We start from the raw sequence: 11849 nt of genomic DNA on the forward strand, positions 1-11849 counted from the left end.
GCTTCTTGAGACTTGTTAACTTGTTTGGATTCTTTTGTAGGACGTGGAAAGTCAAAGTAAAGTGTCTGGCCCAGAACCGCAGTACTTGGATGAGTTTACTAGTCTCTTAGTACCAGATGACACGCGAGTCATGGTTGACCTGCTAAAGCTTGCTGTGTCCAATCGAGCAGGTGAAAAGGGAAGAGATGTTCTTTCAGCTGTGCTGTCTGGTATGGGCACAGCTTACCCACAGGTCAGGTTTTGTTTCTGTTGTGTTTTAACTATGTCCTTTTTAATAGTAGCTTACTTGAATATTTTCCTGTATTTGAAGTGCAGCTCAACATACTGAGAAACATATTGGAATTAAGCTGAATTAAACCAAGCTCTATTGCTTGGATCTGTGGAATGTTAGTTTAAAATCTTCCATGTTGATTTCATTTTGCATCTGAGTTTATTTCTCAAATTGGTGCAGTCATTATTGCTAGCTAAAAATGCTGTTAATATATTGTTAATGATATAGTAATTCTTCTTAATTTTTAAGATTTACATTTGATGCATTGAAGTTTCTATTTACAAAGTATCCATGGGTGTGGGTTTTTTTGGGACAACTGTCAAACAGAGTTAATAAATGCTGTAATATTGGATACCAGCAGCTATATTAAAGAATGTTACAAATCATAAATTATTTAAAGAATATCTGCTTACAGTAATGAACTGAAAGTTGTTTAATGTTTCTTATAGCTTTACCCTTCAAATAATTTTTTCTGATGAGTAACAATGCATTTCTTTTAAGATGCTCATATGATGTAGTTAAGCAGTGCAAAGCCATAAATTAAGACTGGTTTGAAACATCAGAAGTGATTATGCAAAGCTGATTTTGTATTCTTTTATTAAACTTGGCTTCTCTAACCAAAAAGGTGAATAATGACTTTGCTAAGGAGTGTGCATTGAATTGAGCATTTTATTTATTTATTTATGGTATAAATGACAAGACAGCTTCAGTTTTAAACGATGAAATCTTACAGTATCTCTGTCCAAATACACTAGGATTGGAGGAGAGCCTAACTGATGCTATTCGTGTAGGGGCAATTGAGTGGTATTTCTCAAACTGTTACATTTTTTTTTTTCCTTTTGTTTTTTTTACTCCCTGTATTTTCAATGATCAGCTATGTATACCCATACTCTGGGTTTGATATGTAGTTGTCCCCCTCCCACCCCAATTAGATGCACGCTATATATGCACTTAAACATTAATTCTGGTTTTTTGCTTCTAGCATTAATAGTGAGTAGTTGAACAGCTTTGTGTTTGTGGGTGTTTTTTGTAGTTTGTTTTTTTGTGGTTTTTTTTGTGTGGTGTTGGTTTTTTTTTTTTAACCTTGATAGTCAGAATTTTTATTTGAAACTGCTCTTTAAAAATGAGTACTATTGGAAATTTCTCTCTAAACAATATTTTGCAGTAGTACATACTGGTTAAATATTTACACTTTTCATTAATCTTGGCCTGTGCTTTACAGTTCAGATTTTACAGTTTTTTCTGTAAGGGGAAGCAATTATTTGTGTTGCAATTTACTTACTGGAAACTTATGTTGTTTGGCTTTTAGTTTTAGGAGTTTTTCTAGCTTTAACAACACCAAGAAGAGTATTTTTGAATGAATATGATGGTTTATGAATCAGAATTCAGAAAACAAGCGACTTATTTATTTATTTATTTATTTATTTATTTATTTAAAATTTGGGAAGAATGGTAGTTAGCTTAGACTTCTTGGACTAATCGAACTTACTTTTCATAAAGTGTGTATTTTTCTTAGGTTGCTGATATGTTGTTGGAGCTGTGTGTTACTGAACTAGAAGATGTAGCAACTGATTCACAAAGTGGTCGGCTCTCTTCGCAACCAGTTGTGGTAGAAAGCAGCCATCCATATACTGATGATACATCTTCTAGTGGCACAGTTAAAATACCAGGTATAGAATTCTTAGAGTTACGTTACTAAAATTCAGTTAATTTCAAGCCTGCACGCATAAAATTTTTCCTTAGCTTGCAAAAATGTGTATTGAACTTTCAAAACCGTGTTATGTATCCTGTCGCTATAATAAAGTATTTCTTAAAACACTTAACATACTGCATGAACATCTTGATCCTGTGAAATACGTATATTTAGGTTCACTGGCTGTGAGTGCAGCTGTATATCATTGCTGTTCTCTGTTCAGTTACAGAGCTGAGGACTGAGTCTTTTTTGGGGTCAGTAACTGAACACCTATCTTCTAGTCTTGAGCATTAGGGAAATACTTTCTTGTTTCAACGCTGTCTTTTCATTTAGTGCTTCCTTCAGTATGTTACCTAGATACTTATCAAAAGGTACGGGCAACAAAGAGCAATTTGCCTTAACTGTAAATAGACATTTTTTTGTCTGTTGCAACTTTAGTTTGGAATGTTCTGAATATAGTCTTCTGTCTGCTAGCCCCTACTCACATGAGTGTGCTATGATGTAAGCCTTTCAAAGAGAGGAAATTACAGACAAATAATGTCATTAAACCAAAGGAAGCTATTTTTATTAATGAGCGCTGTGGCTTCCAAAGAACTGTGTTTGATTTCATGTGGATTTCTAAAATACTGCATTTGTTTGTGGTATTGATTGCTCTGTAGAAATGTGTAAACTCTTTATTGCTGTTTAGGTGCTGAGGGACTAAGGGTAGAATTTGATCGCCAGTGTTCTACAGAGCGGCGTCATGATCCACTCACCATAATGGATGGTGTCAACAGAATTGTTTCCGTCCGATCAGGTTATGAGAACTAGTGCTTTTCAAAAATATCTTGTGTGATTTATTGTTAAATGCTGAATGAAATGTACCACTGTCTGTGACTGACTTATTGTGAGGGATATGCCAATTAAAAAAAGAGGAAAAACTATGTAAATTGATATTCCGTTTTAAACTAAAAAAGATGTAGGATCTAGACACAGACATCTAAGAGTGATCTTGCATCTTTGAATGTAGAGAATCTGTCAGAAGAGCATGTTGTCATGCTCTTCCGAAGAGCAGTTAGAGTGTAAAAAATCAGTGTTTAGCACTCCTGCTAACGTGTGAGTTTCTGTATAATCAAAGTATATTTTAACAAATTGGAACACAATTGGAAAAGGATACTTCTTTTGTTAGCTTTTTTTCTTTTTAAAGTAATATTTACAGAAATTTGAGCTTTCATACAGTCAAGACAAATGCTCTTCTGCTGTCAAATGCCCAAAATAACAGGCTCTCTCTTTCTGTTTTGTACTCTGGTCTATGTACATGACACTACGTGAAATCTTCGTCTTTTATCCTCTTATCTCTGATTTCATTTTTAAGCACTATTAATTTGCAGTAGATTTTAGAGGAATATTTTTAATCTCATCAAATTTTATATTGAACCCACCCATCCGTTACATCATGTGTATGGGTCTTGGTAGTTACTGCCTGTGCTTAACATTTCTGAGCAGTCATGATGTGGGCTTTTACTGTTGACCTGTTTTTCCCCAGACTGTTTCAGATGCATGTGTTAATTCATTATTGAGATATTTCTGATTGGATTCCTGGTTGAAAAAAAGCTGTAAAGTTTTATTTAATATATATGTTGTTATGTATTTTTGTAATATGAAAAGATAATTTGAAAATAGGACAATGGATTTTAGTAAGATCTCATAATTCTTTTGAATGTGGTATTAGAATTACTGAGGGTATCTGTTAGCAGTGCTAATTGAACTGTTTAAGACTTAAGTTTTGTTAATGGAACATCTTTATAGTTACGTTCATGTGCTTTACATAGGTTTCTTTTCTTGAATGCATTTATGTGATGTTTATAATATATAACCATGGAGGGAAGTTGCTGTTGATGAGTGGCTTGCATATTGGCTCAGACAGCATAGATGAATATGTTCATATTACCTACTGTAACAGGTCGTGAGTGGTCAGATTGGTCTAGTGAATTGCGAATTCCAGGGGATGAGCTCAAGTGGAAGTTCATCAGTGATGGCTCTGTGAACGGATGGGGATGGCGATTCACTGTTTACCCTATCATGCCAGCTGCAGGTAAGGTATCATATATGACATTTACGGAAGGGCAAGAGAGTAGATTTACTTGTCAGTTTTTTACAGTTGCATTTATTGTGTGATATTTATGTGTCAAAGTTCAATAGTATTTGCATTCATAATAAGAAAACAGTTTCATTCATACTTGGGCAACATTTTCAACAAAGTTCTGAGAGGGGCACTTGTACATAGGGAAGAGTTTAAAAATATTTTATAATCAGTCTAGTTTGCCTCTTCATCAGTGAAGAGAGGATATTTTTGAGGCACAATTAATCTGAATTTTTTTTTTAATGCATCTGTTTTGGAATTAGGTGAATGTGCCTCATGAAAGTGCCTCTTTCTTCCAATCCCTTCAAAGGGAGATGGAATGGACCAACTCAGGTGCAGACTGGCACTCTAGGCTGCTGCGTTTGGTCAGCTAAATCCTGCCTACGTTCTGTTCTTATTTCAGTCTGAGGACAAATCTTCCACACCTTTTTTGTTGTTGTTGTTTTTCTTTTTGTTTCTTGCAGGCCCTAAAGACCTTCTCTCAGATCGTTGCATTCTTTCATGTCCCTCAATGGATTTGGTTACGTGTTTGTTGGATTTTCGCTTAAATTTTGCTTCCAACAGGAGTATAGTTCCTCGCTTGGCAGCTTCTCTTGCAGCTTGTGCTCAACTGAGTGCATTAGGTAGGTGCAGTCTTAAAATTAAGGCTATTTGTTTGAAGTTAAAATGGTTGTTTTAAGTAATTATGTTCTTTGTGTGCTTATGCCTCCTTAGCTGCTGGCCACAGAATGTGGGCCTTGCAAAGACTACGGAAACTGCTCACAACAGAGTTTGGCCAGTCTATTAACATCAACCGGATTCTGGGGGATAACGACGGAGAAACACGAGCTTTGGTAAGAAGGCAGTGATGCTCTCCTCTTCACATTTTTCACATTAGATGTATGTGAAGCATTAAAATGCTAGCTCTGATGTACAATATTTTTGTTGTTAATGGCAAAATAGGAAATGTGCAAATGAATAGCCTTCTTGCACAGCTCTGCAAGCCTGTAAAGATGCTCCACTTTAGAAAAAAACGGCTAATTCCAATACTGTAGAGATGTGGTTTTGGAATTGCCAAAACGCGATAGAAATACTTTTGTATTAGGAAATGGATGGAAATGATACTTCACATAGTAACTGTAGTTTGGGAAGTTATTAATGTTTTGTCATGGTCATCTAAATAATTTACTTTTTGTAATACATACAGTAAGACTAACTTCCTAGTTCTGTGGTTTTTCTAGAGTTTCACAGGGAGTGCTTTAGCTGCTTTGGTTAAAGGTCTTCCAGAAGCTTTGCAGCGACAGTTTGACTATGAAGACCCCATTGTGAGAGGTGGCAAACAATTGCTCCACAGCCCTTTCTTTAAGGTATGGGGTACAATCAGTAAAGAATTCATTACTATAGTTCTGGATTTTTTTGTGAGACATGGTAAGATCACCTAGTCCTATATCAGAAACATTTTCTGACAAAATCAGAATACTACTTCTGAAAGGAGAATCAAATATACAAATGAAGAACAAGGAGTGCCTAGCTAGGCAGAGGTAGATAGGTCAGAAAAACGTCTTGAAAGTACAGTAGACTACACTTCTTGATAAGTGATTTTTGAGTTGTCCTAATAGGAGTGTTGTATATTTTTGTTTGTTTGTTTATTTAAATACTCTGAAGGTTTTATTTATATCTAGTTGGAACAAATAAGAACATCTTAAAAGGAAGGCTATTCAGTTTTGGACCCTGTACTTCAAAGTGAAAATAAAGAAGCTGAGGAAGTCTAGAGAAGAGCAACAAGAATAAAAGGCTGAAAAGCCTCCCATGTGGTAAAAGTTAAACTAAGAGGACTTATCTACCTTAAGGAAAAGAAATTCTTAAAATATGTAAAAGTTTATACAGGGAAGAAGTAATCCATTGTTCACAATCTTCATCAGTAACATTGATTTGAAGTTGAATCAAATTGAAAATCAATTGAAAATTGATTTAATTGTAGGAAGGAGACTTAGTTTAGAAATGGAAGGTAAAAGTTCAGCACATGGTATTTGATATAGAAAAGTTAATTAATCTAGGAGTGGGGTTTTTTTCACAGGGGGGTTGTGAAAATTTCTGGATTGGAATTGGAAATTAGATATGTAACCATGTGAGATAGTGTGGATACACCTGATGCTACCCCATCAATAAGGGTAATAAAGATGGCTGTTAATGTCCCTTGCACTTTACATGTCTTTGAGATTCTGTTCAGGCCATAATGGTCTATGAGCTGTTCAACTACATCAAATGCTTATTACTTTTTATTACACATTTTTGATACATGTCTAAAATGTTTTTTGATTGTCTGCAGGTGCTTGTGGCTCTTGCTTGTGATCTGGAGTTGGACACTCTCCCTTGCTGTGCAGAGACACACAAATGGGCTTGGTTCAGGAGATACTGTATGGCATCCAGGGTTGCTGTGGCTCTTGATAAAAGGACACCATTACCTCGCCTTTTCCTTGATGAGGTACTGCAGGAATATTTTAAATGGTTCATGGAACATATGAAAGTGTTTCGTTTAAAAAGGCACTTGAGTTTACAGTATTTTATGCCAACTGTGATAGGAGTAACTGATAGTTTGAATGATGTTGTTTAATCCAAAATATTTTACAGGTGGCAAAGAAAATCCGAGAATTAATGGCAGATAATGAAAATATGGATGTTCTTCATGAGTGCCATGATGTCTTTAAAAGAGAACAGGATGAGCAGCTTGTCCAGTGGATGAACAGGTTATTTCTTTCAGCTCTCATTGGTTTGGTCTCGTGATGCTTCATTGTTGTACAATGATAAACTGCACTTTTTGTGACTTTTTTAAAGCTCTTTTAAATTTTTGTTTGTTTTACATTTTCTGCAGACGACCCGATGATTGGACACTTTCAGCTGGAGGCAGCGGAACTATTTATGGTTGGGGTCATAATCACAGAGGGCAACTTGGTGGGATTGAAGGGGCAAAAGTCAAAGTCCCAACTCCATGTGAAGCTCTCGCTACCCTTAGACCAGTGCAGTTAATTGGTGGTGAACAGACTCTGTTTGCAGTGACTGCTGATGGGAAAGTAAGGATACAACAAATGATTGTTCGTTAGACTCCCTTGAAATATTTCATCCTCAGTCAGAATGGGTTTGGCTAAATAAAAAATAATGTGCATAGCACAGATTTTTTAAATTATTATTATTATTATTAGTAGTAGTAGTGTTATTATTATTACTATTATTATTATTATTGTTTTGGTTTATTTATTTAAAGAAACTGAACTATACCAACTCCACCAGTGCAGTCTAGGAATTCAGTGTACTATAGCATTAAATGCATGAAACAAGACATGTATTTTAGTTCTCAATTCAAAACTGTGATCAGATTTTGGAAAACAAAGCTGAATACAAGTAACAGTCTCTGAGTCCCATAAAATAGGACAGACAGTAAAATGTGATGGTGATTATGTCTCTCTGACAGGGGAGAGGTGCAACTGGAATCTGAGATTGATCACAGTTGGCTAAATGCCTGTAAGTTAGATATTGCAGGATCTGAGTTGCAGATGCTTAAATCCTGAGTGAAAAGGAGCACCATGTAGAGGTTTAGTGTAAGGTATAGGAGAAGAAAATAAGTTAATGAATTTGAAAAAGTCTTTATTTTGATACAGATGGCAGCTTTGTGTTAAGGATGTGATTGAGAATTTTAGCTAGAGCTTTTTGTAACAGTTACATTCATCTAGTGAGATACCGTAATGTTTCTTCAGCAGTTAGTATCATTCTTGCTAGCGATTGACAGAAGGGTAAGGGGCAGATTAATGACATTGCTTGACATCGTTCTGTTGAGAGAAATTACTTTCAGATAGACAAAAAGAGAGTGAAAAGCAGTACTTAAAACTGTATTTATGGGATGGAAGGGGAAGAAGCAAGTGTGTTTAGGTGTGTATGTTCCACAGAAGAAAGAAAACTAGAATAGCACTGCTTGAAAAAGACCTACAGGTGACAGGTGATTTTGCAATGTTATCATACAAAGCTATGGTTTCTTGATGCTTTTACAAAATCAGCTTTAGGATTTAAAATGAAATCCACTAAGTCAGTGACAGTTCATATTGACTTGAATGTAGTCATTTTTTCACAATTATTTTGTGAAATATTTTAAAATATTTCTTATTTTCCAGAAGAAGGTATAGAAGCATGTAAGAAACTGTTTTTACAGGCTTTCCTTTAACTGCATTCTAGTATAAATTCGTTAAGAATTCTTCTCTACAGCTCTAGTGAATGTTCTTCAAGAGGCAAACAAAATTAAATTTTATTCTTCACTTTAAAGCTATATGCCACTGGATATGGAGCAGGTGGTAGGCTTGGAATTGGAGGAACAGAGTCAGTTTCTACTCCAACTTTGCTGGAATCCATTCAACATGTGTTTATAAAGAAAGTTGCAGTGAACTCAGGAGGAAAACACTGTTTGGCATTGTCTTCTGAGGGAGAAGTTTATTCTTGGGGTGAAGCAGAAGATGGTAAACTTGGTCATGGAAACCGAAGGTAAGTAACACTTTGAAATGTTAATTTTAAAAACTATTAACGGATACTTATTACAGTTGCTATGTATTTGAAGTGTTGTATGAGTACTGCCTATATGTGGAAATCAGTTTTAAGTAGTGATGTGGAAACGTACATTTTTAAATTGGAGATCCACAAAATATTTTTCAGATAAGTAGTTACTCTGATTTCTGTCATTAGATCTTGTGTTCTAACATATCTGTGGATCCTAAAGTCCAGTGGCTTTCCTTTGGGATCTGTCTTGTAGGTATGTGGAACTTGAAGGCCACTTTAGAGAGCAAAGCTGCCATTCTGCTTCTGATTTCTGCATGCATTGTTGCCTACATTGAAGGAGAAATTCTGTTGTGTTTAGAGATAACAATGTTCTGATCCAAAAAGAAAAAGGAATGCTGGAGTCCATGGGGAACATGGACACTTTATGCTAGAAATTTTGATAATGTATCTTAAATTGGACTGATTTTCCGGGGTAAATGCTTAGCTTTGACTGGATTTTAATGGAAGTAGTTTTGTAGTTTCAGCTTACCTGTAATACTGTAGGCCTCTAAAAATATTTCTGAATGACTAATTAAACATAATCTTAAGGATATTAAACTGGAGGAAAAGCAAATACTCAGTTATTCTAGGTGTCCTCGTACTGATTTTAAAAACCTCTCTCCATACACCGGTGAGGATGAATGGTCTGTTCTAAAAGTTTTGTCAAGAGAAATATTTTCATTTCAGCCCTTGTGATCGTCCTCGTGTAATTGAATCTCTGAGAGGTATAGAAGTGGTTGACATTGCTGCTGGGGGAGCACACAGCGCATGTATTACAGCTGCAGGAGACCTTTTTACGTGGGGGAAGGGGAGATATGGACGCCTTGGGCATGGAGATAGTGAGGACCAACTAAAACCTAAACTGGTAAGAAACCTTTGGATTTCTATACAGTCTTAGTCCAGTTCTTAGTTTCTGATTTGTAACTTTTTGCATTTCTGCATATAAAGAATGAAAGGGCAAAATGGTGGCATGTATTTGTAAGAAATGAGCAGTTGCTTTAGAAAACAGGAATGGATTGGAAGAATAAAATGCAAGTGGAGCTGCAAAACTTTGCTAGAGGTCACTAAACAGCTTATAAGGGATTTGTTTTAGAGAAGACTTAAAGAAAATCCCAAATCAAGTGCCCTGTCCCCCAGTAAGTAAATTCCACCCCTTCACAGGAGTAGTTTGCACTGAAAGTAACAAGTGAGCTCCTTGTCTACTGGGTCCCCTCATTGTTTACTTCCTGAAAAATATACCAGTCATTATAGTGATAGCCACTTAGTCACTTGCAAATCGCTTTTTTTTCCTGACATAATAACTGTACTCTTAATTCTCATGACTGAATACTGAGATGAAGTACCTACTAAGTTAGTAAGAATTTAACCTAGGTATTTATGAAGTATTTAATTGCTATTTGGTAAAAAAAAAAAAAAAAAGAGTTAAGCAATTATTGATGGAGATGATAGCTGTTTCCATTTGATTCTTGGTGGTAAAGTGGTAAATCTGAGAACTTGAACAGTATGGCATGTAGGAAGAATGACTATACTGATTAGCTGATGAGTTGTAATTCAGACCATACTCCTGTGAACTAGACTGTAAGAGCTTCAAGTTAGAATAGTGGTATTAAGAAAACTGCCCTGCCTTTGCAATGAGAGTTCATTTTACTATCTGTGTTTTCTTGCTGAAAATACAGCAAAGGATAAGATTGCATTAGTTGAATCACACTGAATGTTAGTTTGTTATTTTTATTTGTCATTCTGTGCACGTATTTCTATTTACGCAAGCATTAACTTTTTTCAGTGCTTGAATTTGTGGGGCAAGGTATTGTACATTCTTAGTCCGCTTTGGGACCTTATCACCTGTATCCAGATGTTCTCGTTCCCCTGCCCCCAAAAAAACAAGGTCTACCCACCTTTCCTATACATCCTTATACATCTTGTAGATAGATAAGATAATCATCATAGATGATCTGTAGATGAGTTGAAGTACGTGAAATTCCATGCTGCTTTGGATGATGGATTGTGCTACCTATAATCTATTTCAAGTAGGGGTGAGGATGGGGAGGATGCGATATGTGTGGGTCACCATCCTTTTACTTTGTGAATCCAAATCCCATACTTCGTCACTAGATGGCAGCATTTCAAAAGATGTTGACTAAATTCAGATTATGATGCAAGTGCTAGAAAATCGTAAACTAGTAAAAGAATATTTGAAAATAAGACTTTTTTTCCTTATTGTATACAATACTCACCCAGAGAACCTGAAATTATTTCAATGGAATATAGTCTTTGATAACTTTACATGTTTTGTATGAATTGTTTTCCCTGGCTTTCTAGGACAAAAAAATTTGACTAGTTCACCAATTAAAAAGAATAATCCAGTATTTAAAATACATAGTTTTCATTTTGCTGGTTTGAAAAGAGCAAAGCCTTTTGAGTTGCATTTATTTGCTTGTTTCTGTGGTGTTTCAGACTTGTAGTTCCAGTGAAGCACCTCTCCAAGTTGGGTTTGTCATCTTTTCTGAAACTAAATGACTGAGTCTTTTATTGTGAACAAGAATGGGCGATTTCTTTACAGGTGGAAGCACTTCAGGGCTACCGTGTGATTGACATAGCCTGTGGCAGCGGAGATGCACAGACATTGTGCCTGACTGATGATGATACAGTCTGGTCCTGGGGTGATGGAGATTATGGAAAACTTGGGAGAGGAGGCAGTGATGGCTGTAAAGTACCAATGAAGGTATTTGAATGTAATTTTTTCATTGTTTTAGAAACCATGAGGTTGATGGAGAGCACTGAAGACAGACTTGCCAATATGTGCAAACTTCCACCCATCCTGGGACATCAGGATTCTTCTGATTGTTGTTAAGAACGAACTTTGTAGGCTACAATGACAAGTCTTTAAATTTTGTGCTAACTGTTGAAGTTGCACTTGAAGGTTTTTTCTTTGGAGAATATTGCTGATTCCAGCAATATTTCTCATTTTAATTTTGGTTCCTGTCAAAATGTTAGATTTTGCCAAGAAATCTTCATATTGCCTTGTGTTAATAAATTTCCATAATACTGCTGAAGTCATAACTTCATTTCGGAAAGGGGTATCAATTGATTAAAAAGTAATCTTACTTTATATTAAACCTTTCGTGTGAATGCATGGTTGACTTGGATTTTCTTCATATGTTACAAATTAAATCCATGTAGCCCTCTAATTTGAATTCCAGTGCTTG

At 35.7% G+C, this 11849-nt stretch overlaps 1 protein-coding gene across 9 annotated transcripts in view; it reads left to right on the forward strand.

Moving 5' to 3' along the window:
• Positions 1-11849, forward strand: part of HERC2 (HECT and RLD domain containing E3 ubiquitin protein ligase 2) — a 116098-nt gene that overhangs the window by 84434 nt on the left and 19815 nt on the right. For 8 of the 9 annotated variants that reach the window (XM_087759603.1, XM_087759609.1, XM_087759606.1 and 5 more), the window contains 13 exons: positions 41-232; positions 1788-1941; positions 2653-2760; positions 3907-4038; positions 4551-4709; positions 4801-4919; positions 5307-5432; positions 6395-6550; positions 6697-6812; positions 6938-7136; positions 8378-8592; positions 9331-9508; positions 11204-11365. In XM_087759603.1, the coding sequence (XP_087615729.1) occupies positions 41-232; positions 1788-1941; positions 2653-2760; positions 3907-4038; positions 4551-4709; positions 4801-4919; positions 5307-5432; positions 6395-6550; positions 6697-6812; positions 6938-7136; positions 8378-8592; positions 9331-9508; positions 11204-11365 (2016 nt within the window). The remainder of the gene's footprint in view (positions 1-40; positions 233-1787; positions 1942-2652; positions 2761-3906; positions 4039-4550; positions 4710-4800; positions 4920-5306; positions 5433-6394; positions 6551-6696; positions 6813-6937; positions 7137-8377; positions 8593-9330; positions 9509-11203; positions 11366-11849) is intronic. The other variant, XM_087759607.1, reaches the window with a different exon arrangement.

This window comes from Nipponia nippon, unplaced genomic scaffold (assembly GCF_047370975.1).
Source record: "Nipponia nippon isolate SJK-2023a ecotype South Korea unplaced genomic scaffold, ASM4737097v1 scaffold_2, whole genome shotgun sequence".
Taxonomy (NCBI): domain Eukaryota; kingdom Metazoa; phylum Chordata; class Aves; order Pelecaniformes; family Threskiornithidae; genus Nipponia; species Nipponia nippon.